The sequence below is a fragment of the Saimiri boliviensis genome, chromosome 2 (genome assembly GCF_048565385.1).
Source record: "Saimiri boliviensis isolate mSaiBol1 chromosome 2, mSaiBol1.pri, whole genome shotgun sequence".
Lineage (NCBI taxonomy): Eukaryota > Metazoa > Chordata > Mammalia > Primates > Cebidae > Saimiri > Saimiri boliviensis.
In genome coordinates, this window is record NC_133450.1 from 32,960,269 (window position 1) to 32,986,597 (window position 26,329).

The window sequence follows — 26,329 nt, forward strand, 5'->3', positions numbered from 1 at the left end:
ACAAAAAATAAAAAATTAGGTGGGCATGGTGGTGCGCACCTATAGTCCTGGCTACTTGGAATGCCGAGGTGGAAGAATGCTTGAGCCCAGTAGTTTAAGGTTACAGTGAGCTATGATTGTGCCACTGCACTCCATGCTGGGCAATAGAGTGAGACTCTACTTGACTTGATACGCACTTTTGTCATGTTATCTTTCCTTATAGAAGGGAAAAGTCCACTGAGATAAGCCAAGAGTCTTCAGGTTATCTTTCTCTGTGTGTTCCCCACCCTACCTGGCACCAACTGGGTGTGTTAGTCACTGGCGAACCCCTGGCTGAGGTATTACTCTTTCTCTAGTCTCCTCTCAATTCCCCTCCCCCCACCCCGCCCCAATACCTGGCAACAATAAGATGGGGAATTAGATAGTTTTAGAAGATGCACAGATATCCCATTAGTCAAATATGTGACCAGCAAGAAACAGGCTGGAGTGCAGTGGTGTGATCTTGGCTCACTGCAGCCTCCACCTCATGGGTTCAAGTGATTCTTCTGCCCCAGCCTTCCAAGCCGCTAGCTAGAACTACAGGTGTGTGCCACCACACCAGGCTAATTTTTTTATTTTTAGTAGAGATGGGGTTTCACTGTGTTGGCCAGGCTGGTCTCGAACTCCTGACCTCAGGTGATCCACCCACCTCAATCTCCCAAAGTGCTGGGATTGTAGGCATGAGCCACCGCCCAGCCAGGATGAGTTGTTTCAGAGAGCTTTGTCCTAAGTTTGGTTCCTGGAAGGGACATGGCATAGGTTCCAGAAGAAAAAGAATGAGGTTTCACTTTCTAGGAGTCATACTCTATCATATCCTTGTGGAAATGATGAGACCGATATATATGCAGCAGTTGGGAATGATTGGAAGTGCATATATTGTTAGATGGTGTGGTATTTGGATGCTGAAGGAAGAATTCAGGAAGAAGAAGTGCAGGGTAGACTAGTTGATCAATGACAGCTTTAGGGGTTAGGCAGAAATGGAGGCAGGGCTTAAAGACACATAGGAGTTCTTTTTGGCCTCTGTACAGCATGGCACAGAGGTGAACAATGTCACTCTGAAATCAGACAGATCTGGATTTGATTCCCATTCCCATCCCTCACTGACTGGACAACTGACTTAACCTTTCTGTGTCTGATTTGGAGTGCATAAAATGGGGAAAAATAATTACACCTGCTACTTAGGTTTGATTTAAGGATTAACAAAGGCGATGGACATAAACAGCATCGTGCCACTACATAGTAAGTGATCCATAATGAGTAGTGTCATTATTAATCAAGCATTCCATTTATTTATACAGCAAAAACATATTGCATGGTTATTGTGTGTCAGGGACTGCCAGGCCTTCGTGTCAGTCCCTTGAGCACTGAACTCTGTGGTTTCTGTTTATGTACAGGATACCTAATTATAATAATAGCTATAGTGTTCTGAGTGCCAGGTATTCTACTAGTTGCTTCATTTCTGTATCGCCTTTAATCTTTATCCCCATTTTGTAAGAAGCAGGAATTGAGGTTCAGAGTTTAAGAGATTTGTCCGGGGTCACAATGAGAGTGTCAGGCCTAGGATTTAAATGGTCTGCTCACTTTTCCTGTTCTATACTGACTCTTGTTGCTACCATCCTGGATACATTATGTCCAAAACTAAACTTGGCTTCCTCAAATGGGCTTTTTCTCTCCACTTTCCAATCAGGGGCACCACTGGTCTTCTGCTTGTCACCCAAACCTGAAAGGCTAGAGATGTCTTCCTTCTCCATCAAGCCCCTACATCTGGTTAATCACTAGGTCTTTAGTTCTAATGTATCTTTTTCTCTCTATTCCCCTGCCTGGTCAGGCCCCTGTTGACTTAGGCCTAGACTTGTTCTTCTCAGTTACACATCACTTAACAGCAGGGATACGTTCTGAGAAATTCATCATTAGGCAGTTTGATTATTGTGCGAACATCAGAGTGTTCTTATACTGCACACCTGGGCTATATGGTGTAGCCCAAGCTTGTCCTGCATGTGGCCCAGAACAGCTTTTTTGCTTTTTTTTTTTTTTTTTTTTACCTCCTCAGCTGTTATTAGTGTATTTTATGTGTGGCTCAAGACATTTCTTCCAATATGGCCCAGGGAAGCCAAAAGATTGGACATCCTGGTGTAGTCTGTTGTTTTCAGTGTTACTGTACTGAATATTGTAGAAAATTGTAATGCAGTGGTAAGAATTTGTGTATCTAAATGTATCTATACATAGAAAACATACGGTAAAAATATAAGAATAAAACATGATTTACTTTTATAGAATACTCACTATGAATGGAGCTTATAGGATTGGACTTTGCTCTGGTTGAGTTGAGTAGTGAGTGAATGTGAAGACTTAGGACATAGGTCTTTATGTGTCCTTTAGACTTTATAAACATTGTACACTTAGGCTACACTAAATTTATAATGAAAACGCATTTTTTTAGACAGTCTTACTCTGTCACCCAGCGTAAGGCATAATTGTGGCTCACTGCAACCTCTGCCTCCCAGGTTCAGATGATTCTTCTGCCTCAGCCTACTGAATAGCTAGATTACAGGCACGTGCCACCACACCCAGCTAATTTTTTGTAGTTTTTATAGAGATGAGTTTTTGCTATGTTGGCCAGGCTGGTCTTGAACTGCTGATCTCAAGTGATCCTCCTGCCTTGGCCTCCCAAAGTGGATTACAGGCCTGAGCTACTGTGCGATCTACTGTGCCCAGCCCAAATTTTCTTTCTTCGATAATAAATTAATCTTAGTTTGCTGTAACTTTTTTACTTTATAAACAAAAATTGTTTACTTCTTAACTCTTTTGTAATAATAGAGCTTAACATAAACACACTGTAGAGCTGTACAAAAACATTTTCTTTTATCTTTATTCTATGAACTTTTTTCATATATTACTTTTTTTTTTGAGAGAGAGTTCTCACTCTGCCACCCAGATTGAAGTACAGTGGTATGACTACGGCTCACTGCAGCTTTAACTTCTCAGGCTCAAGTGATCCTTCCACCTCAGCCTCCTGAGTAGCTGGACTATAGGCATACACCACCACACCTGGCTAATTTTTCAATATCTTTGTGGAGACAGGATTTCCTTATGTTTCCCAGGCTGGTCTCTAGCTCCTGCGCTCAAGCAATCCTCCCACTTTGGCCTCCCAAATTGCCGGGATTACAAACATGAGCCACTGCCCTCGGCCTACTTTAATTTTTTTTAACATACATTTTTGTTGTTGTTTTTACATTTTAAACTTTTTTGTTAAAAACTAAGATGCAAACACACACTTTAGCCTTGTTCTACACAGGGTCAAGATCATCAATATCATGGTCTTTCACCTCCACATCTTGTTCCACTGGAAGGGGCAAAACACACTTAGAGCTGTTATCTTCTATAATAACAATGCCTTCTTCTGAAGTACTTCCGGAAGAACCTGCCTGATGCTGTTTTACAGTTAACTTTTTTTTTTTTTTTTAACATAAGTAGAAGGAGTGCACTCTAAAATAATGATAAAAAGTATAGTATGCTGGCCAGACACAGTGGCTGCTGCTAGTAATCCCAGCCATTTGGGAGGCTGAGGTGGGAGAGTCGCTTGAACCCAGGAGCTTGAGACAGGCCTGGACCATGAACTGAGACTCCCATTCTCTACAAAAACTAAAATAATTAGCCAGGCATGGTGGCACACACAAGCTACTCAGGAGGCTGAGGTGGGAGAATCACCTGAGCCCAGGAGATTGAGGCTGCAGTGAGCTATGACTGTACCGTTGCCTGCCAGCCTGAGTGACAGAGTGAGACCTTGTCTCAAAAAAAAAAAAAAAAAAAAAAGGAAATACATAAACGATGAATATAGTTGTTTATTAGCATTATCATTATGTATGATACATAACTGCATGTGCTATGCTGTTATACAACTGGCCACACAGTAAGTTTGTTTACAGCAGCATCACCACAGACACATGAGAATACATGGTGCTATGACATCATGACAGCTGCCATCATCACTAGGTGATAGGGAGTTTTTAGCCCTATTATGTCTTATGGTACTGCCGTCATGGGTGTGGCCTGTCATTGACTAAAACGTCATTATGCGGTGCATAGCTATTTTTGCCATTGCCCGACAGAAGAGGTGAGGTTTACACAATCCACTCTCATGGACTTCACCAGAATTTGGTAAAGCATTCTTAAGCTTTTCAAGATGTGAAAGCATGACAGTTTGTTATTGTCTCAGCTGTTTGTCAGTGGTAGAAGTTTATAGCGGGCTCCCTGCAGTGGTACAAATACGTAAACTGCTTTGACTATAAGCTTTCTCTTCCACTCAGGAAGGCATATTGGGAGATAACTGCTCCCCACTCTGTGTTTTAAAGCTTTCCTCTTTAAACAAATGGTGCTGGGACAACTGCATAGCCACATGTAAAATAATGGAGTGGGGCCCCTATCTCGTATTATATGCAGAAAGTAAAGATGGATCCATGACTTAAATATAAGAGCTGAAACCATAAAAGTTTTGGAAGTAAAAATAGAATTAAATCTTCATGATCTTGAATTTATTAATGGATTCTTAGATATTACACCAAAAGTATGAGCAATAAATAAAAAAATAAAGTGGACTTCATCTAAATTAAAAACTTGGGTGCATCAAAAGTATCAAGTAAGTGAAAAGACAGCCAACAGAATGGGAGAAATAGTTGCAAGTCATGTATCTGAAAAGGGTCAGAATATATGAAGAGCTCATATAATTCAATAATAAAAAGACAAGCCAGGCAAGGTGGCTCATGCCTGTAATCCCAGCACTTTGGGAAGCCGAGGTGGGTGGATCACAAGGTCAAGAGTTTGAGACCAGCCTGACCAAGATGGTGAAACCCCGTCTCTACTAAAAATACAAAAATTAGCCAGGTGTGGTGGTGCGCACCTGTAATCCCAGCTACTCGGGAGGCTGAGGCAGGAGAATCGCTTGAACCCAGGAGGTGGAGGTTGCAGTGAATCGAGATTGCGCCATTGCACTTCATCCTGGGCGACAGAGTGAGACTCTCTCAAAAAATAATGAATTAATAAAAATTTTAAAAAATAAATAAAAAGACAAACCATCCACTTTAAAAATGGGCAAAGGACTGAATAGACATTTCTCCAAAGAAGATAAAACAAATGGACAACAAGCTCATGAGAAGATGTTCAGCATCATTGGTCTTTAGGGAAATGCAAATCCAAACCATATTGAGTTACCATATCGCATGCACTAGGATGGCAGTAAGAATATCAATAATAAGGCCGGGCGCGGTGGCTCAAGCCTGTAATCCCAGCACTTTGGGAGGCCGAGGTGGGTGGATCACGAGGTCAAGAGATTGAGACCAACCTGGTCAACATGGTGAAACCCCGTCTCTACTAAAAATACAAAAAATTAGCTGGGCATGGTGGCGCGTGCCTGTGATCCCAGCTACTCAGGAGGCTGAGGCAGAATTGCCTGAACCCAGGAGGCGGAGGTTGCAGTGAGGCGAGATCGCGCCATTGCACTCCAGCCTGGGTAACGAGCGAAACTCTGTCTAAAAAAAAACAAAACAAAACAAAACAAAAGGCCGGGCGCGGTGGCTCACGCCTGTAATCCCAGCACTTTGAGAGGCAGAGGCGGGTGGATCATGAGGTCGAGAGATTGAGACCATCCTGGTTAACATGGTGAAACCCCGTCTCTACTAAAAATGCAAAAAATTAGCTGGGCATGGTGGTACGTGCCTGTAATCCCAGCTACTCAGGAGGCTGAGGCAGAAGAATTGTCTGAACCCAGGAGGCGGAGGTTGCGGTGAGCCGAGATCGCGCCATTGCACTCCAGCCTGGGTAACAAGAGTGAAACTCCGTCTCAAAAAAAAAGAATATCAATAATAAGAAAAATAACAAGTGTTGGTGAGGATGTGGAGAAATTGGAACCCCCGTAGTCTGCTTGTGGAAATGTAAAATGGTTCAGCTGTTGTGAGAACAATTCTGTGGTTCCTTAAAAAGATAAGCACAAATTTCCATGTGATCCAGCAAATCTCCTCCTAGGTACATACCCCTCAAATGACAACAAGTATACATATATAGGTATACACATGTTCATACACACTAGTCACAGTAGCCAGAAAGTGGAAACAACCCATGTGTCTATCAGTGGACAAAAGGATAAACAAACTGTGGTATGTACATACAATGGAATATTATTCACCCATAAAGAGGAATGAAGTACTGATATAAGCTGTAATGTGAATGACCCTTGAAAACATGTTCCGTGAAATAAGCAGATGTGTCACACATTGTGTGATTGCATTTATATGAAGTATTCAGAATAGGTAAATCCATAAAGACAAAGGAGATTGGAGGTTGCTAGGGGTTGGGAGGAGGGGAAATGGGGAATAACTGCTTAATGGGTACAGGGTTTCCTTTTGGGGTGATGAAAATGTTTTGGAACTAGACAGATGGGTGGTTGTACAACATTGTGAATGTACTCAATACCACTAAATTCTTCACTTTGAAATGGTGAATTTTGTGTTATTTGGATTTCAGCTTTTAAAAAGGTCTACAAAAAATAAGGCTTTCACAAGCTTTGCTGCTTTAATGATTAGTAGTAACAGGTGCTTGGTAGATACCAGTATTTCAGGACACAATTGTTCACAGTCACTGTTATGCACCACCATTCCCAGCTAAATTTTTTGTATTTTAGTAGAGATGGGGTTTCACCAATGCCAGGCAGGTGTTGAACTCCTAATCTCAGGTGATCCACCCGCCTCAGCCTCCCAAAATGCTGGGATTACAGGTGTGAGCCGCCATGCCCAGCTGGAAATTTTTTTTAGCAGTGCTGTGTGTATCTTAGTTTCTTCATCAGTAAAGCAGAGATGGCAATAGAACCTTCCTTGTAAGTTGTTATGAGGAATAGAGATACTGGCTATAAAATGGGTGGTACAAAAATGGATGCACTGTAGGTGTTTAAGAAATGATGGCTCTGACCATCAATCCATGGCAGTTAAATGCTGGAGCCCACAGGGGAGGCCAGGAGGATGGCGGAGAGTTCTGTTCTGTGGTTTCCCTGGGATTAATGCAGACTCTGGTTTCTTCTATATTCCTTTCCTTGCCCAGTATTGATCCTCCAGAAGGTGGAGAATGGAGACCTGAGCAACAAGATTCTGAAGATCACTGATTTTGGCCTGGCTCGGGAATGGCACCGAACCACCAAGATGAGTGCAGCAGGGACGTACGCTTGGATGGCACCTGAAGTCATCCGGGCCTCCATGTTTTCCAAAGGCAGTGACGTGTGGAGGTAAGGTCCACAGGGGCAGGGACAGCATTTCCCAGTTCCATCTTGGTGGCACACACATTTCAAGACTTGGAGAATTGAGGTTACATAGAAACCCCGGCACCTAAAATAGGTCTCAGTGATGTCCCCCCAGAGTCATCTATGCTAATTCCCATGTTGCCAGGGGACAGTTTCTAATGCTTTCATCTACCAAAAAAAATCCCTCAAGTGTTATACGCAGGCCGCTTTGTGCTGGTGACTGCTCCCTAGGAAAGGCCAGTAGATTCCAGGGACAACCTGTATTCCCATCTCTGCCCTGTAAGATGGGAAGGATACTCAGTCCCTTCTGGAGATCTTTGTGAGGATCAGCCTGGCTTGCTCAGCAACAGTGCTACGCTTTCGTGACTGTTAATGCTGAACTTAGGAAGGGGATTGCTTGACCCAATGTCCTTACTCTAAGCCTGAGCCAATGACTATTCTTTGTGCAATCTCTTTTTCTTGATGGCCTAAAATTATCTTTTCCAGGTATCTAGTTAATCTTTCAGTCAAGGCTCTATCTGTTGACGTTGACCCAGAAATGAGAAAAAACAGTTCCCAAGTATGTACCCAGAACTGCAGAGCCACAGACTAGAAATGACTAGCCATCCTCCTAGTAAATATGAGGCCAAAAGGTTGCAAGGAAATAGATCTAAAAATTTTCCACAGCTGATGAAGGATGTGCAGCTACCCAGTATATGTCGTCACGGCTGTGGGACAGTAGCATCACCTTGGTATACACAAAAGAAAGGATTAGAGCTTATCATTGTATATCAGTCCATGGAGTTATTGTCCTGATGTGTTGTGAGGTGAGCTTCTGTGTGTGTGCGTGCGTTCATGCATGTGTATTTTAAATAATTTAAAAATATTTATTGAGCTATTCACTCTGAGCTATTATTCACATACCGTAAAGCTCATCCTTTGTATACTTTAGAGTGTATAAGTTGGCCATATACAGTGGCTTATATCTGTGATCTCAGGACTTTGGGAGGTTACGATGGGAAGATCTCTTGGGCCCAGGAGTTTGGACCAACCTGGGCGACGTAGTGAGACCCCCATCTCTACAAAAAAATTTAAAAATCAGCCAGGTATGGTGGCATGTACCTGTAGTCCCAGCTACTCAGGAGGCTGAGATGGGAGGATTACCTGAGCCTGGGAGGTTGAGGCTGCAGTGAACTGTGATTGCACCATTGCACTTCAGCCTTGGTGACAGTGAGACCCTGTCTCAAGAAGTAAATAAGCATGTAAGTCAGTGGTTTTTTAGTATATTTAAAAGGTGTGTATGGGTCACCATTGTTATTAGTTTCCTAGGGCTGCTATAGCAAATTACTGAACCTAGTGGCTTAAAGCAACAAAGTACGTGCTTTTGTAGTTTGGAGGCCAGAAGCCTGAAAGTGATATGGGCCGGGCCACACCCTCCAGAGACTCTAGTGGAGATAATGATTCAAATAAGGATTCTGGGTATTAGGACATGGACATAGCTTTTAGGGTCACCATTCAGCTCATTACAACCACTTTCTGTTTCCAGAACTTTTTTTTTTTGAGTTGGAGTCTCCCTCTATCTCCCAGGCTGGAGTGCAGTGGCACAATCTCAGCTCACTGCCACCTCTGCCTCCCAGGTTCCAGCAATTCTTCTGCCTCAGCCTCCCAAGTAGCTGGGATTATAGGTGAATCCACCATGCCTGGCTAATTTTTACATTTTTAGTAGAGATGGGAGTTCGCTCTGTTGGCCAGGCTGGTCTCGAATTCCTGACTTCAAGCGATCTGCCTACCTTAGCCTCCCAAAGAGCTGGGATTATAGGCGTGAGCCACCGTGCCTGGCCAATTTCCAGAACATTTTTTATTACCCAAAAAAGAAGCCCTATATCTGTTATCAGTCATTTCCTAATCCTTCTTCCTTCAACTAGAACATTTTTTATTACCGAAAAAAGAAGCCCCATATCTATTATCAGTCATTTCCTAATCCTTCTTACTCCCTAGCAAACAATAATTTACTTTCTATCTGTATGAATTTGTCTATTCTGGACTTTTCACAGAAATGGAAACATACCATGTGTGGTCTTTTGTGACTAGGCTTTTTTCATTTAGCATAATGTTTTCGAGGTTCATCCATGTTGTATCTTATATCAGAATTTAATTTCTTTTTTAAGGCTGAAAATCTTGAATTAATTGCTTTAATAAAAAATTAAAAAAGGCTTAATAATATTCCATTGTATGGATAGACCATATTTGTTTATCCATTCGTCAGTTGATGGGCATTTGGGGGGTTTTGCTTTTTGGCTGTTATGAATAATGCTACTGTGGACACTTGTGTACAACACAAGCTTTTGTGTAAGCATATTTTTTCATTTTTCTTGGATCTATATCTAGGAGTGAAATTGCTGAATCATGTAGCAGTTCTGTGTTTAACTTTTTGAGGAACCACCAAACTTTTTCATCATAACTATACCATTTTATTATATTTCCATTACCAATGTATGAATGTTCCAGTTTCACTACATCTTTCCAATACTTGTTATTATCTGTGTTTTTAAGAAAAGTTACTATATCCATCCTTGTGGATGGGAAATAGTATTTTACTGTGATTTCTATTTGCATTTCACTAAATGACTAATGATGTTGAGTATCTTTTCATGTACTTATTGGCTAATTATATCTTTGAACCTGAAGAAATGTCTGTTCAAATCCTTTGCCAATTTGAAAATTAGAATATTTGTCTTTTTAAAAAAAATTTTTTTTGGGGGGTGCTGTGACTCAGATGTATTTGTCTTTTTATTGTTGAACTGAAAGAGTTCTTTCTATTCTCTTGTCAGAAAATGATTTGCAAATATTTTTTTCCATTCTGTAGCTTGTTTTTCCACTTTCTTTCTTTTTTTTTTTTTGAGACGGAGTTTCGCTCTTGTTACCCAGGCTGGAGTGCAATGGCGCGATCTCGGCTCACCGCAACCTCCGCCTCCTGGGTTCAAGCAATTCTCCTGCCTCAGCCTCCTGAGTAGCTGGGATTACAGGCATGTGCCACCATGCCCAGCTAATTTTTTGTATTTTTAGTAGAGACGGGGTTTCACCATGTTGACCAGGATGGTCTCGATCTCTCGACCTCGTGATCCACCCGCCTCGGCCTCCCAAAGTGCTGGGATTACAGGCTTGAGCCACCGCGCCCGGCTGTTTTTCCACTTTCTTAGGGCTAGTCTTTGAAACAGTGTTTTTAATTTTGATGATGTCTAGTTTACTTTGTCATCTGTGTCATATCTAAAAAAACATTGCCTAATCCAAGGTCATGAAGACTTACACATCTATATTTTTTTCTAAGAGTTTTATAATCTTAGCTTTTACATTTATGTCTCTGATCCATTTTGACTTAATTTTTATATGTGGTGTGAAGTTGGGGTCCAACTTCATTATTTTTCATGTGGCTATTCAGTTATTTTGGCCCCATTTATTGAAAAGACTATTTTTTCCCATCAAAATATTTGTCTGGTCACTTTTATCAAATGTCAATTTACCAGAAATATGAAGGTTTATTTCTAGATGCTCGGTTCTACTCCATTAATCTATGTCTGTCCTTATGCCAATACCACCCTTTCTTAATGGGCATGACTTTGTGGTAAGTTTTGAAATTAGGAGATGTGATTCTAACTTTGTTCTTTTGAAGATTGTTTTGGCTATTCTGAGTCCTTTTCATTTAATAAATCTTGGGATAATTTTGTTAATTTCTACAAAATAGATGGCTGGGATTTTGATGGGAATTGCATGAAATCTGTAGCTTTGTGGACCATTGACATCTTTTTCCCCCACCCCAGACAGAGTCTTACTCTTGCTTGAGCTGGAATGCAGTGGTGTGATTATGGCTCACCACAGCCTTGACCTCCTGGGCTCAGTTAATCCTCCTGCCTCAGCCTCCTAAGTAGCTGGAGCTGCAGACATGCTCCACTTTTTCTATTTTTTGGAGAGACAGGGTTTCGCCATGTTGTCCAGGCTAGTCTCGAACTCCTGGGCTCAAGCTATTCACCTGCCTTGATCTCCCAAAGTGCTGGTATCAGAGGTGTGAGTCACTGTGTATGACCTTATAGACATCTTAGTAAGTCGTCCAGTCCGTGATCATGGGAAATCTTTCCATTTATTTAGAACTCCCTTAACATTTTTCAATGATATTTTGTAGTATCTGTATATTGAATCTTATTTTACCATGCATTCATTACAGGGTGAAGTAGCTAATGAGAAGAAATGAGTTTAACTTTCCTTGTACTATCTGACCTGATCTCATTAAGTTGAGTTGTATACTGATACTCAGCTGTTTTTGATGTATAAAATCAGCAATTTCATGTTTCAGTTTAACACTTTCATTGCTTGATCATATGCTAATGAGATTAACTAATACATTAATTAAGCTAAGCTGCTATTACAAAGAGGCCTGCAGATATGGAGACTTAAATGAGATAGAAGCATATTCTCTTTCAAGAACTAGTCTAGATAGTCCAGGCTGGCAGGGCAACTGTGCCCCATGAGATCTTTTAGGAACCTAGGTTCTTTTATATTCCCCCAGTGCACTGACCTTGACCGAATGGTTAAAGGGGCTAGTCTTTGACTGTTACCTGTATATTACAGTTTTCATAAAAGAGGAAGGAGTGCTTATTCATGTCAAGCACAATTTATCTTTAATTTGGAGACCATCCAGAAGTTGTACACAACTCTGCACACCCCATTTGCCTGCAGTTGGTTATGTTGGCACACCTGGCTCCAAGCGAGGCAGACAAATGTATGTTCTGGCTGGACAACTGTCTGCCCCTCTTACTATGGAAAAGCAGGAAGAGTGGCCTTGAGGGGACAAGCAGCCACTTGTCACACTCAGCTTTCTCTTGCCTTTCTTAATGGAAAACCATGACTTCTCAGCAACATGATTGTTATCTACCTCCAATATTCCTGCTAGGTTTCTTCTTCCAGCCTAACCCTGAAATTGCCCAGGTTTTATTATCACACACTTCAGAGGTTTCTGCTGACGATGATTTGGACAGAGTTGTTTCACATATCCAGGCATGTTCCCAGTGGGAAGGGAAAGCACAAATGCCTCACATGGAGTCTTCTTAGGATGACAGAAATGGTAGGTTCGGAAGGACAAGGCCATTACAGAACTTTTTTCTCCACCAAAAGAATAAGGGCAAGACCTTTCAGCTTTTACCCTAAGTATCCTTATTGTAAGACTAACCTCTAGGTCTTGCCCTATAACCATGATCCTAAAAGTAAACTTGAAGAGCCTCTGGTGAGAGGCATCTGATAAAATTATTCTTCTCTCTAGAGGAAATTGCTTGGAGGTAAACCTCAAATCAAAAGCACTTTGGACGATGTGTCTTGGGTATTGCCACATGGTCTGCCAGCAGGTCTCTAGTTTCTCTAGTCTAAATTTGTTCCCAGGACTTAGGCCTCCTGACCCAGTTTGGCTGATGAATTGAACACAATTCACCCTCCTCCCTAGCTGTCTTAGCTTCTATGCTGCAGGATTTCCTTCAAGGCACAATTTATAATCCACTAAATGGGCCTTTCATTCCTCCTTCCTCAAACCTATCCGTCTAAGTAGCTCTAAAGGTTTCTCACCTTTAGCAGAGGAAGACGTGTGCCCACTGCTGTACATAAAGCAATGCTTGTACACTGGTAACTGTTGTTACCACCTACAAATGCTTAAGGGCTGGGTTCTGTGGTAATGTTATAAATATTTTATATTCTTCACAAGAATCTCCAAAAGTAGGGATTATTATTTCCATTTTATAGATGAGGTAACTGGGCTCAGACAGTTTCAGTCATGTGCCTAAGTTCACCCAGGTGGCAGACATAAAGCTATGATTAGAACTAGATATGTGTGTAGTGAAAATCTGTGCTTGTAGTTATGCCACCATCTGTATGTTCTTGTTCCTGCACTTAAGGCAGCCTCTTTCTGAATGATCAGCCCACCATGCCTAGGGCCCAGCAGTGTGTCCCAGGGAGGGGCAGGGCATGCCTAGGAACTTGGTACAAAGCTGTTTCCCAAACTGACTTGTAACTCACTGACTCATTCAAGAAGCATTTGTGGAATGCTTGCCCTGTGCCAGGTACTGGCTGAGTCTGAGTGCCCCATACCTCGCCCCTCCTGGAACTCATCCAGGGCTGGGGGCCTCTGCACCTCTGCTGTTCCAGGTGCCCAGGACCAACTGGTTTTCTTCCTGCTTTTTGAGTGTGCTTCTAAAGTTCTCCTGCAAATGCTGTGATGGAGGGTGAGATGATAAAGGGCTGTATCCTCAACTCTGTAAGTTTCCCAATCTGCTTGGATTGGGGCCTGCCTCAAGAAGGCTATTGCTGAAATCTTTACCTTTCTTTGTGCTGTGTGGGTACAGCAGTGGTTTCAGTCAGAGGGCATTGTCCCACAAGGCCTTCTTGCCTGTTGGATGTGGGATGAGGTGGAGGCATTTTCTTAATCATTTTAAGTTTAAAAAATTACAGTAGTAAAATGTTTTCTATAGAAAAAAAATTGAAAATATGGATAAACAAGAAAGAAAAGACAGGAAAAGAAAATCACCATGAACTCACTTATAGAGATAATGCGTATTGATATTTTGGTGTGTTTACTCCTATTCATATGCTCGTCTGCTTATCCCTAGTGGGATCTTTCTGTTTTGTAGGTTGCTTTTTGAATGTAATAGAGCATGAACATATTACCACATTAATAGATACGTTGTTTTTTTTTTTTTTTTTTTTTTTTTTGGAGACCGAGTTTCGCTCTTGTTACCCAGGCTGGAGTGCAATGGCGTGATCTCGGCTCACCACAACCTCTGCCTCCTGGGTTCGGGCAATTCTCCTGTCTCAACCTCCTCTGAGTAGCTGGGATTACAGGCACACGCCACCATGCCCAGCTAATTTTTTGTATTTTTAGTAGAGACGGGGTTTCACCATGTTGACCAGGATGGTCTCGATCTCTTGACCTTGTGATCCGCCCGCCTCGGCCTCCCAAAGTGCTGGGATTACAGGCTTGAGCCACCACGCCCGGCCAATAGATACGTTGTTATGTCAGTAAGTCTATCTATATGTATTACATAAATGTTAATAAATATATCATTATTTTGAATGAGGGTTCAGTTGATAACAAAAAGAAGAATTATATGCTACTTTCAGTTTACAAAGTGCTTTCACATATATTAGTTCAATTATCTTTGCCAAAGACTATTAAACAGTGTGGTTCCTAGAATGTGGAATGTGGGGTCACAGATAATTACCAAGTGCAAGACATTCCTAAGCCCACCACATTCAAGGGAGACTGGTCCCCTCCTTTCAGAGCATGGACCCTGAGCTGAGCTGACAGTCTAGAGATGGTACAGGTTACTATGAAATAGAGCTCTGGCCCAGCACAAGTGTGAAGTTGTTGTGCCTTTTGTCAAGAAAGGTGGCTGTCTACTTTTCCTCGCTTTGAAAAAAAAAAAAATCAAACACCCCGCCTCTACCTCTGACTGTAGGAAATGGTTAAAGGGATTACCAAGCCTTGGGAGGTGGTTAATTATTGACTCAAGAGTAAATCCTCTGAAGGTTGAGTTAGGCAGTGAGGACTTTTAGGAAATTACTGGCTGCATTGTGGGAGCTGGTGGGTCTGTGTTGTGGGAAGGAACTCAGAGGCAGTGACTTAGCTGAGTGGGGACTCAGAGGCAGTGATGACTTAGCTGAGCGGGGACTCAGAGACAGTGACTTAGCTGAGCGTGGACTCAGAGACAGTGACTTAGCTGAGCCGGGACTCAGAGGCAGTGGCTTAGCTGAGCAGGGACTCAGAGGCAGTGATGACTTAGCTGAGCAGGGACTCAGAGGCAGTGATGACTTAGCTGAGCAGGTTCTTCCAGGCTGCTCGCAGATGGTCGTCAAAGGACTTATTGACCTTTTAATCTTTGGAGGGGAACTAAGTTGGCTAAACCTCAGGTAAATCCCTACTGCCCACCTCTCCCTGGAGCTTAGATCCTTGTAAACTTGTATTTCTCTTTAATTTCTGCAGTCTTTTTTCCTGCCAACAGAATATCAAGTCTTCATTTGTATCACCCACCTTCCACTGTAGAAATAAAGAGGGACATTGACAGAGGAAAACCAGTTTAGTCAGCCTCAGAAAGCCTTCTTCTCTGAATGCCAGTGTACCTCAGCTGTCACCAACATTGTAGCTTGACATAAGCCTCCTCAGACACATTCTCATTTCAGGCCCTGTCCAAGAAGCCACAGGGCTGCTAGCCATAGATAGCCATAGATGGTAATTTCTGGACAAGTGGTAGTTGTTGGTGTTAGTGATTCCTTTAACAGTTCTGCAAGGTCAGTATTGCTGTCTTTGTTGTCGGGATGGGGAAACTGAGGTTTGGAGAGGTGAACTTGCTTCCCTAAGGGCATGTAGCTGTTAAGAGAATCCAGGCATTTGACTCAAGTCTGTTTAGATCTTTCTCTGGTAGCATTCTGCCTATGTTCTCACATTCCTTTTAGCTGTAGAACCCCTGAAATGGGATAGAATGCAGATGAACAAAGAAACAGGCTAGGTAAGAGTAGAGCTGCCCTGGCTGGAGCTAACGGGGCCAGTCCCAGTCCCCTCTCCGCCCCACCCCCAACTGCTTCCAGGTGGTCTGAGACACCTTCACAGGACGCTTAGAGCTCAGTGTGAAAACTATCACAGAAAGGTTGCAGGGACACAAACAAGACATATTTGGGTCTTTGAAGCACTCTATGATCTTTCCAGGTAGTTAGGGTCTAGATACCAACCGTCTTTGCCTGGCTAGGAGAAAAGGGCTCTGTGGGACCTTTGGTTTTTATTCTCCAGGATGGACGTGGGCATTAATTCCAAGAGCAAGCGATGGAGGATGACAGTGGCTCTGACCTAGGAATCTGGTCAGCAGGGCTGAGAGTTCCTGCAGGTCACTTGGTAGAGGCTCCCCAGCATGACCACTACCTGGATAAGTCACATGAAAGGTTTGTCAGGAAGTGAAATAGTGCAGTGTTTTGATGGTGTTTAGGTTTTACTCTAGCCTGCAGGACTGTCTGACCAAGCACTCACTCCCGTACCCATGCACCCACCCACTCCCATATCTGTGGGTGCTTCCTGTGTACCAGAGCTTGGGCTAGGCCCTGAGAATGCCAATATTAAAAACAACTCTCCCTGCTCTTTAGGAGCCCATAGGCTGGCAGACAAACAACTACAATATATGGCAGCCCAAACAGCTGAGTAACATCTGGGGATGTTGGGAAGGCATCCTAAAGTATCCAACACTATTCCCATCAGCCTCCAAACTAAAATCCATCTCCTTGTCCAGACAAGTCAAGACCAACTGGCTACCAGGCTTTTTGTTTTTTCCTGGCAAGATACATAAAGAAAATGATAGTACTTGAAAGCCTCACTGGGGTAAAGCCATGATCTGATGAATGAATAAATGGTGGGACATTTAAGTTAGATCTTGAAAGATGATTACAGTTTACCAAGCAGAGAAATGGTAGAAGGCATTCTAGGGAGAAGAATTTGGGAATTGGTCTGGCAGGCCCACCGTGATGTACTCTGTGTATGCCTTTAGTAATATGCTACTAAACACGTCTAAAACTTGCTTTCCTCATGTGCAAAATGTTGATAATACCTATCATAATTGTTGTAGAGATACACACTGATGTTTGTAAAGTACCTTAGCATTCTTCACATGCAAGGTTTCATAATAAATAGCTACTGGGTTTATTATTATTATTATTATTAGTTATTTTGAGACAGAGTCTTACTCCGTTGCCCAGGCTGGAGTCCAGTGGCGCAATCTTGGTTCACTGCAACCTTTGACTCCTGGATTCAAGCAATCATCCTGCCTCAGTTTCCCAAGTAGCTGGGATTACAGACATGCACCACCACATCTGGCTAATTTTTGTATTTTTAGTAGAGATGGAGTTCCGCCATGTTGGCCAGGCTGGTCTTGAACTCCTGACCTCAAGTGATCCGCCTGCCTCGGCCTTTCAAAGTGCTGGGATTACAGATGTAAGTCACTATGCTCAGCCTATTATTATTTTTTAAATTAATGTCCTTTGTTGCTGGTTGCAAAACTATTGTTGAGTTTGGTGTTGAAAACATAAGGAGAGCCATTCTTCTAACTATTCATAGCCTTATGGTTTCTTGTCTTGACTTATTCCTGGAAGGGCCAAGTGCTGTGTGATTGTGTCTGGTTCTGATTGTGAATTCAGACTAATTCTTTCATTAAGCTTTGTACTCCACATTCACTGACTCATGGGAGACGAGAAAAGAAATTCTTTGTGTGAACTTGAAAGATAGGGAGGGCACACTGAAGTTCTCACAGCTGATGTGCTGCTCTGTTCTACCAATGTGGTCTACCCTTGTGAAACTTTTCCTTTTGAATTAGACAAAGATCTTGGTTAAGGACCCACTCACACTGATCCGGGGGCAGAAATCTATTCAACTTAGTGGGCATTTAAAGAAATCTTTTATAGAACAAAATCTGCTGTCAGTGGTTAGCTCTCTGCTTTTTATAAAGCTAAAACAATATATATATATCTGTTAATCCTAGCACTTTGGGGGGAAAAAATGTATCTGTGACAAAAGCTGAAGTTTTCTTAGAACAAAAAAAGTTTTACTTGGGAGGCTGCCTTTTCTCCCAGTTTATTTCATTAATAATAGTGACAACAGGCCAGGTGTGGTGGCTCATGCCTATAAGCCCAGCACTTTGAGAGGCCAAGGCAGGAGGATCACTTGAGATCAGGAGTTTGAGAGACCAGCCTGGCCAATGTGGTGAAAACCCATCTCTACTAACAATACAAAAATTTGCCAGATGTGGTGGCGCACTCCTGTAATCCCAGCTACTCGGGAGGTGGAGGCAGCAGAATCTTTTAAACCCGGGAGACAGAGGTTGCAGTGAGCCAAGATTGCGCCACTGCACTCCAGTCTGAGTAACAGAGCAAAAGTCCATTTCAAAAAAAAAAAAAAACAAAAAAACAATAAGGATAACAAAAGAGCTATGGCCATTGGGCACTTACTAAGACATTATAGTAGCTCATTTAATTAAACTGTAGCCTAGCCAGACTGTTAGTGTTATTTGTGCTTTACAGATGAGGAATTAGAGGCTTAGAGAGGTATACCTTGCCCAAGGTCATATAGATAAGGAAGTATGGAAGAAAACTCGAAAACCTAGTGTGCTTCACTCCAGAGATTTTGCTTTTAGCTAGTAGGCTTTATGGCTTCCCTTTACACATTAGTATTTCTATTTCATTAGTCTTGCTATATGTTGGGGAGAATGTGGGCTGCTCAGAAAAGCCTCACGAGCTATTGGAGTTAAGTTGTACCTGAGGTTTATTACATGGCTTCTGTCTTCTTACTCTCCTTAGCTATGGGGTGCTGCTTTGGGAGTTGCTGACTGGTGAGGTACCCTTTCGAGGCATTGATGGCTTAGCAGTTGCCTATGGAGTGGCCATGAACAAACTCGCCCTTCCTATTCCTTCTACATGCCCAGAACCTTTTGCCAAACTCATGGAAGGTAAGTAACCCCTGGTCTGAATCAAACTGGAGACACTTTGCTTGCTTATAAGCACTGGGTAGAGTCTGGCCAATTCTCTGAGATCGGTTGTTGAAAGAGGAGATAAAGTTTTAGTCACCTAAGGAGGAATCCTATGGGCAACTGTCTTCTTCAAGATGACGTCCACACCCTGCTGCAAGCAGGTCACATCTCCAGGGACTGTAGAAGTTAATTTAGTAACAAAAGCCTACTATGCACTACTTCAGCATATTATTATCTAATGCAAAATCAGAAAATATAGCAACTTTTATGTTGGGACCTCTGAGTGCCATAAGAGAAGTGAAGAACATCTGAGGAGAAGGAACTCTAAAGGTAATCTAGTCAAACCCCATAATTCTGTAAGTAAGGAAACTAAAGCTAAGCGAAGTTGAGTGGGTGGGTGGCCACCCCATTAGGGAGTGGCTGAGCTGCGATTAGGTAGAATTCACTTTCCCTGACTCCCACTAGAATGCTTTTCATCCTCTCCTCCTCATCACCCCATTGTGGGTGGGGAAGGGCTATCTCGTTTATTTATGGGAAACTGAGGCCCAAGACACAGTTCCCCATTGTTCGTTCTTGAATCAGGTAGTAGCATGGTAAATTGTGTTATGGTAGTGCTTTGTGCAAGAAAACTCTTTGGGCTCACTTTTCTTATTCTTAATTAACAGCCAGAAAGGAATGAGTACCCAACTGCTGCATCTTATTTCCATTTCACTCTTTATGGTTGTAATGGTGGGCAGCTTGGTTTACTTCCTGTAAAGCTTGGTTTACTTCCTGAGGCTTATTTGAGGTTATCTAAGTTCTGATATCTGTTTCTGGAAGAAGTAAGAGGTAGTTTTCTGGAAAGTGAAGCCATGTAATAGCCTAAGTCTTTTTTTTTTTTTTAAATCGCATTTTATGTTTTTGGGTACATGTGAAAAACATGCAAGATTGTTGCATAGCCTAAGTCTTATCTGTTTGCCTCTATCCACTCATGCTCTCTGTGTATCCGCATGTTCTATTCAGACTGCTGGAACCCTGATCCCCACTCACGACCATCTTTCACGAATATCCTGGACCAGCTAACTACCATAGAGGAGTCTGGTTTCTTTGAAATGCCCAAGGACTCCTTCCACTGCCTGCAGGATGACTGGAAACATGAGATTCAGGAGATGTTTGACCAACTCAGGGCCAAAGAAAAGGTAAAAAAAGAAAAGAAAAAAGATATGCATTGAATTAGTAGACCTCATCCACTGGGGCCTCTGGACTGGGTCTGACTGACCACCCTGATTCTACCATGCCCACCTTCCTGCTTGGTGTCTACTTAATTGTCCAAACCAGAGAAAAACAATTAACAGTGGGATGTCTCAGCCTGCCAGCTGGAAATGTGAGAGGTTCTGGAAATATTTCGTGATTCTGTAATGGACTTCTAGAGGAAGGTTAACTTGATACAGGGACACTTCAACCTTAAGGATAGTTATCAGAACATCCTTCCAGTGTCTTTTTGACATCAGAATCAGAAATAGAATATGGGCTAAAAATACCATGGGTCTGAAATTGTGTGGCATTTTTCATGTTTTTATGAAAAGTATTTCAAGCCGAAACCAACCAGGGAGTTCAGAGACTCCTACCCTACCAGAGATCTGCCTTTTTCTTTCGGTGGCCATTCCCTAAATGGCCCCTTTCTGTTGCCTCAGTGTGTACCCTCCCCAGCAGTCAGTATACACACAGGTGAAGCCAGTCACAGGCAGCTATATTGCTTATATAGGGGCAGGACTAAATCTAAGGGATGTAGCTAGGGGCAAGAGGGAAGTCTTTATAGATTTGGTTGATTTCTTTTTTCTTTTCTCACTCTGCACTATGGGAATTTGGGGTGTTAATAGCCGTATGATAATAATGATAGCTAAAATTGTTTATGGCTTTATGGTTTCCCACTTTTCCACTTGAAAGGTTTGATGAGACCTTTTTTATTGGTTTTATCCAGAAGTCCTATGGCTCCTGCCGTCAGTGTGTAGGGCAGGTGTTATTATTGTTTCTATCTCAGAGCTGGGGGTTGGCAACTTGCCTGAAGTAACAGTTAGTAAGTGGAGAAGCAGAATCTTGCATGTGGGTCTTCTGATTCCAAAAACCTATATTCTTTGTAATATTTTATCAGTCCATTCTCACACTGCTAATAAAGACATACCCAAGACTGGTTAATTTATAAAGGAAGGTGGTTTAATTGACTCACAGTTCCACAGGGCTGGAGAGTCCTCAGCAACTTACAGTCATGGTAGCAAACAGGTCCTTCTTCACATGACAGCAGGAAGAAGAAAAAATAAGTGCCCAGTGAAGGGAGAAGCCCCTTATACAACCATCAGATCTCGTGAGAACTGATTCACTATCACAAGAACAGGATGGGGAAACCACCCCCTGTGATTCAATTATCTCTACCTGGTCCCTCCCAGGACACATGGAGATTATGGGAACTACAATTCAAGATGAGATTTAGGTGAGAATACAGCCAAACCATATCAAGTATCATTTTTGTTCCCTTACACAAATGACTTGCACATAATTTCTGGAGCTGATTTGAAGAGATTAAATTCTTTTTTTTTTTTTTTTTTGAGACGGAGTTTCGCTCTTGTTACCCAGGCTGGAGTGCAATGGCGCGATCTCGGCTCACTGCAACCTCCGCCTCCTGGGTTCAGGCAATTCTCCTGCCTCAGCCTCCTGAGTAGCTGGGATTACAGGCACACACCACCATGCCCAGCTAACTTTTTGTATTTTTAGTAGAGACGGGGTTTCACCATGTTGACCAGGATGGTCTCGATCTCTCAACCTCGTGATCCACCTGCCTCAGCCTCCCAAAGTGCTGGGATTACAGGCTTGAGAGATTAAACTCTTTTTATGGAATATGGCAATTCTGAACACGTTACTGTTTGCCAAGTCAATGAGCATTCTCTCAAAGAATGGAGCGAACTTAAAATGACTCTTTAGGGACCCTGGTGTGTGGACCTGCACTGACTGTTGAGCAGAATGATTACAAAAGACTGTTCCTCTCACTAAATACTATTCCAGCTAGAAGAATCCCCGGAATTGCTGGCCGTTTTTTGTTTAGTTTAGTTTAGTTTTGTTTTGATTGCTGAGTCACTGACTCTTGGTTATCTTTCTTTTAATTGATGAAATTATAAGGGTACCAGGCAGTAAGAAAAATGGAGGTTGGATTTTGTCAGTAGTTACCAGGAGTCAAACTCATTCTTATAAAAGCTAACATTTGTACAGCATGTGCTGTGTGCCATGCTTTCTTATAATTTATATGAATTATTTAATAAGATAATAGTTGCCTGTTTCAATGATGTCAGTGCTATTAACTCCATATTACATGTGATGCCTATATTAACTTGCCCAAGGCCACACTGTAATGATGGTGAAGCTGGGACCTGAACAGGCAGTTTGTTCCAGAGTCCTTGCTCTTAGCCACTATGCTAGGATGTTTCTATTATAAGGCTTATTGTTTGGTAAGTGAGAATAAGATGTATAATGAGCTTTCTCTCTGGAGAGATTTTTCTTAACTCATTCTGTATGTGGAAGATGTGATTTGCAAACTGTGCAACACAAATAGGCGTTGCACAAGTAGAAGACACACCATGTTTGAGTGACCTCCAGGTGAATGGTGTCATAGACATATACTCCACAAATATCCTGATTTACCCTGTGCTTCAGCTAATTCCTCAGGTTGGGTCAACCTACTGCTTCTGAGTATTATTGTGAGAATGCATTGGTGTCATCTAGGATTTGCATTCCATTAAAGAGAGAGACTTAGAGCTAAACATCCCTTAGATAAGAGCATGCAGGAGATGATGACTTCGGAAACTTGAAATTAGCTTTGACTTATAAACTTTTACACATAACAGCAAAATAAACTAAAGAGGAATATTTGTTCTACATCTTCCATTAATTTTTGTTCTCTTGGTAATGAAAACAAAGTCATGGGACAGGGAAACAAAGGATTTGGAGGACGCACCATTAGTGTGAGGTTCATTTCATCAAGGAAGAAGTAGTTCAGAAGTTCAGGTTCAACTCTCAGGAACTTAACGATAAATCTGTGTTCCCATAAAGAAGGATTGCACTCATAAAATTGCACTCTATCTCCTATTATTAGTTCTATTCATTCATTTATTGACTAGATAGTTATTCAGCCACTGGGCACCTACCATGTGCCAGACACTCTTCTTCAATGTGCTAATTCTTTTCTCATTTATTTTCTATCACTTTTTTTTTTTTTTTTTTTTTGAGACAGAGTCTTGCTCTGTTATCCAGGCTGGAGTACAGTGGCATGATCTTGGTTTACTGCAGCCTCCGCCTTCTGGGTTCAAGTGATTCTCCTGCCTCAGCCTCCCAAGGAGCAGGACTTAACAGGCACCTGCCACCACGCCCAGCTAATTTTTGTATTTTCAGTAGAGACGGGGTTTCACTTGTTGGCCAGGATGGTCTCAAATTTCCGACCTCAGGTGATCCGCCCGCCTCAGTCTCCCAAAGTGCTGAGATTACAGGCATGAGACACCACGCCTGGCCTTCTTTCTGTCTATCACTTTTATGGCTATTTTGACATTCTCCTGGGGATGGAAGACAAGCTGAATGGGGAGTTCATAGCATCAGAATATTTTATTCATTTCTTGATCTCTTTCCTCTCTTTCAGTGTTCACCTGCTGCTCGGCTTCTCCAATATGGGTTCACATGCTTGTTTTCTAGCTCTAGGTGCCTTTTCTACACTATTTTGTTTTAATCTGGAAATGGTTACTTCTAATGAGTACTTCATTGAGAAATTAGGTTTCAACCACTGAAGTGTTGCTGTGACTCCTTTATCGAAGAAATAGCCTGCTTTTTTAGACACGGCTCTCTCAATTTCTACCCAGCACCCTACTTTACTCCTAGGCCCAGGGTAACCAGTATGAACAGTTTAAATTCTAGATTTAAAACTTTTCTAGACATGCTTTGTTTTCTTTCCTGTTTCCTTGTTCTATACCCACTCCCTTCTTTCCAGGAATTTAGTGCTGGGCTCACTTATGAACTCATGCAGAAGGATAAAGGGGAGGTAGGGAAGAGGTTCTGCCATCTGATGTGGCTCCTACTGCCATTCTCAGAGCAGGACAAAGGTACTGTTCTTGGGTCACAAGAGGCAATTCCAAATGGGACTTTGTCCCAGTTCCACCCTCTAGCTTTCTGGCTTCAACTCTCCCCCTAGCAGTGTGACTGACTGCCCCTCAGGTTTTGCAGGGGGCCGGGCTGCTCTGGGATGACATCTCCTGTGCTCATTAATGGTTCATTTCAGGGGAGTGTGATAGAGCAGCAGCCGAATTTGGTTCTAGAGCAAGTGCCTGAAAAAGACCTCAGGAAATGTTCTCTTTTTCCCTTGCTATGCTTTCATGATTCTTCCAGAGCAAATCATTGCCCTTGAAGATACAGTGCAAGTTTGGCCGGGCGCGGTGGCTCAAGCCTGTAATCCCAGCACTTTGGGAGGCTGAGGTGGGTGGATCACGAGGTCAAGAGATCGAGACCATCCTGGTCAACATGGTGAAACCCCGTCTCTACTAAAAAATACAAAAAATTAGCTGGGCATGGTGGCGCGTGCCTGTAATCCCAGCTACTCAGGAGGCCGAGGCAGGAGAATTGCCTGAACCCAGGAGGCGGAGGTTGCAGTGAGCCGAGATCATGCCATTGCACTCCAGCCTGGGTAACAAGAGCGAAACTCCGTCTCAAAAAAAAAAAAAAAAGATACGGTGCAAGTTGAAACCACATACCTCAGTGGATTCATTCCCCAAGTGAATGTAAAGATTTAGATGACATGTCTCACATACCTTTTGAGCAGCCACCCTGGAAATACATTTTTATTTGATTGTTAGGTATTGCCTGGAGGATGATTTGTGTATAGTAGGCTACATTTTAAGCTAGATTAAATTGGCTCTGGTTTAAAAAAACATCTTTTATATAATAGAAAAATCTAGGCTGGGCACAGTGGCTCATGCCTGTAATCCGAGCACTTTGAGAGGCTGAGGCAGGTGGCTGGGAGTTCGAGACCAGCCTGGTCAACATAGTAAAACCTAACCTCTACTAAAAATACAAAAAATTAGCTAGGTTTGGCGGCACACGCCTGTAATCCCAGCTACTTGGGTGGCTGAGGCATGAAAACCATTTGAACCAGGGATGTGGAGGTTGTAGTGGGCTGAGATCGCGCCACTGTGCTCCAGCCTGGGTGATGGAATGTGGCGCTGTCTCTAAATAAATAAATAAAATGGAACCAAGTCTGTAAATAAATACATGATTATATTTTCTATTCAAGCCTCTCTCTGTGTATGTAATCACAGGCAATTTTAATGAAGGAGGAAGGATTAACTAGAAACTGTCAGCCCCCATCTCTAGGGCTTGGCCTATGGCTTTAGCTTCTCTGGCTGTCCACTCAGTCTGGCTGTTCTGAGCCTTCATTTCCCTACCATTCAAGGTGATCTGCTATACATTTACCAGCTATCGAGCCCTATCTCTCTCTCTCTCTTTCTCTCTCTCTCTCTCTCTCTCTCTCTCTCTCTCTCTACTGAGCATCATAGGAGAGCTCTCCAGGTTGCCATGAGCCCTCTGGGAGCTCTCAGGCCTCAACCCAGCGCCCCTCTGCACTGAACACCCCAGTCTTTTCTCTGATGATTCTGCCCATCCTGCAGGAACTTCGCACCTGGGAGGAGGAGCTGACCCGGGCTGCACTGCAGCAGAAGAACCAGGAGGAACTGCTGCGGCGTCGGGAGCAGGAGCTGGCCGAGCGGGAGATTGACATCCTGGAACGGGAACTCAACATCATTATCCACCAGCTGTGCCAGGAGAAGCCCCGGGTGAAGAAACGCAAGGGCAAGTTCCGGAAGAGCCGGCTGAAGCTCAAGGATGGCAACCGCATCAGCCTCCCTTCCGGTCAGTGACCAGGGACTGGCTGGGAAGTGGGAGGAGGGCAGGGAGCTGGTGTGCAGAGGGTTTGGGGGAGTCCGCAACTGAGCTTGGAAACATGACACCCTGGGGCTCAAAATCTAGCTTATTTGAAATGGGCCATTCTGTCCAGTGGAATGACTGGTGTGCTGAAAATCTACCCCAGTCCAGGGAAGTTGTCGCATTGTGAGTGAACACAGAATATAAAGTGAGGACAGCCTGGCAAAGTCCAGGCTGCTAGATGCCTGGTGGCTGACAGGGGCACATCTCACCTTAGGCAAACCTGGAGAAGGAAGCATGAAGTTGAGGGGAAGCATTCCAGGGTGTGCATGTGTGAGACACAAGAAGTGTTGGCTCTGCAAAATAACTTTTCTCTAGATTTCTTTTTTTTTTTTTTTTTTTGAGATGGAGTTTTGCTCTTGTTGCCCAGGCTGGAGTACAATGGCAATATCTTGGCTCACTACAACCTCCACCTCCTGGGTTCAAGCGCTTCTCCTGCCCCAGGCTCCTGAGTAGCTGAGATTGCACGTGTGTGCCACCACGCCTGGCTGATTTTTGTATTTTTAGTAGAGACAGGGTTTCATCTTGTTGG

General features: G+C 42.9%; 1 protein-coding gene across 2 annotated transcripts in view; it reads left to right on the forward strand.

Moving 5' to 3' along the window:
• Positions 1-26,329, forward strand: part of MAP3K9 (mitogen-activated protein kinase kinase kinase 9) — an 86,659-nt gene that overhangs the window by 41,549 nt on the left and 18,781 nt on the right. For both annotated transcript variants that reach the window (XM_039469166.2, XM_039469167.2), the window contains exons 3-6: positions 7,105-7,285; positions 18,644-18,792; positions 19,816-19,991; positions 25,485-25,725. In XM_039469166.2, the coding sequence (XP_039325100.1) occupies positions 7,105-7,285; positions 18,644-18,792; positions 19,816-19,991; positions 25,485-25,725 (747 nt within the window). The remainder of the gene's footprint in view (positions 1-7,104; positions 7,286-18,643; positions 18,793-19,815; positions 19,992-25,484; positions 25,726-26,329) is intronic.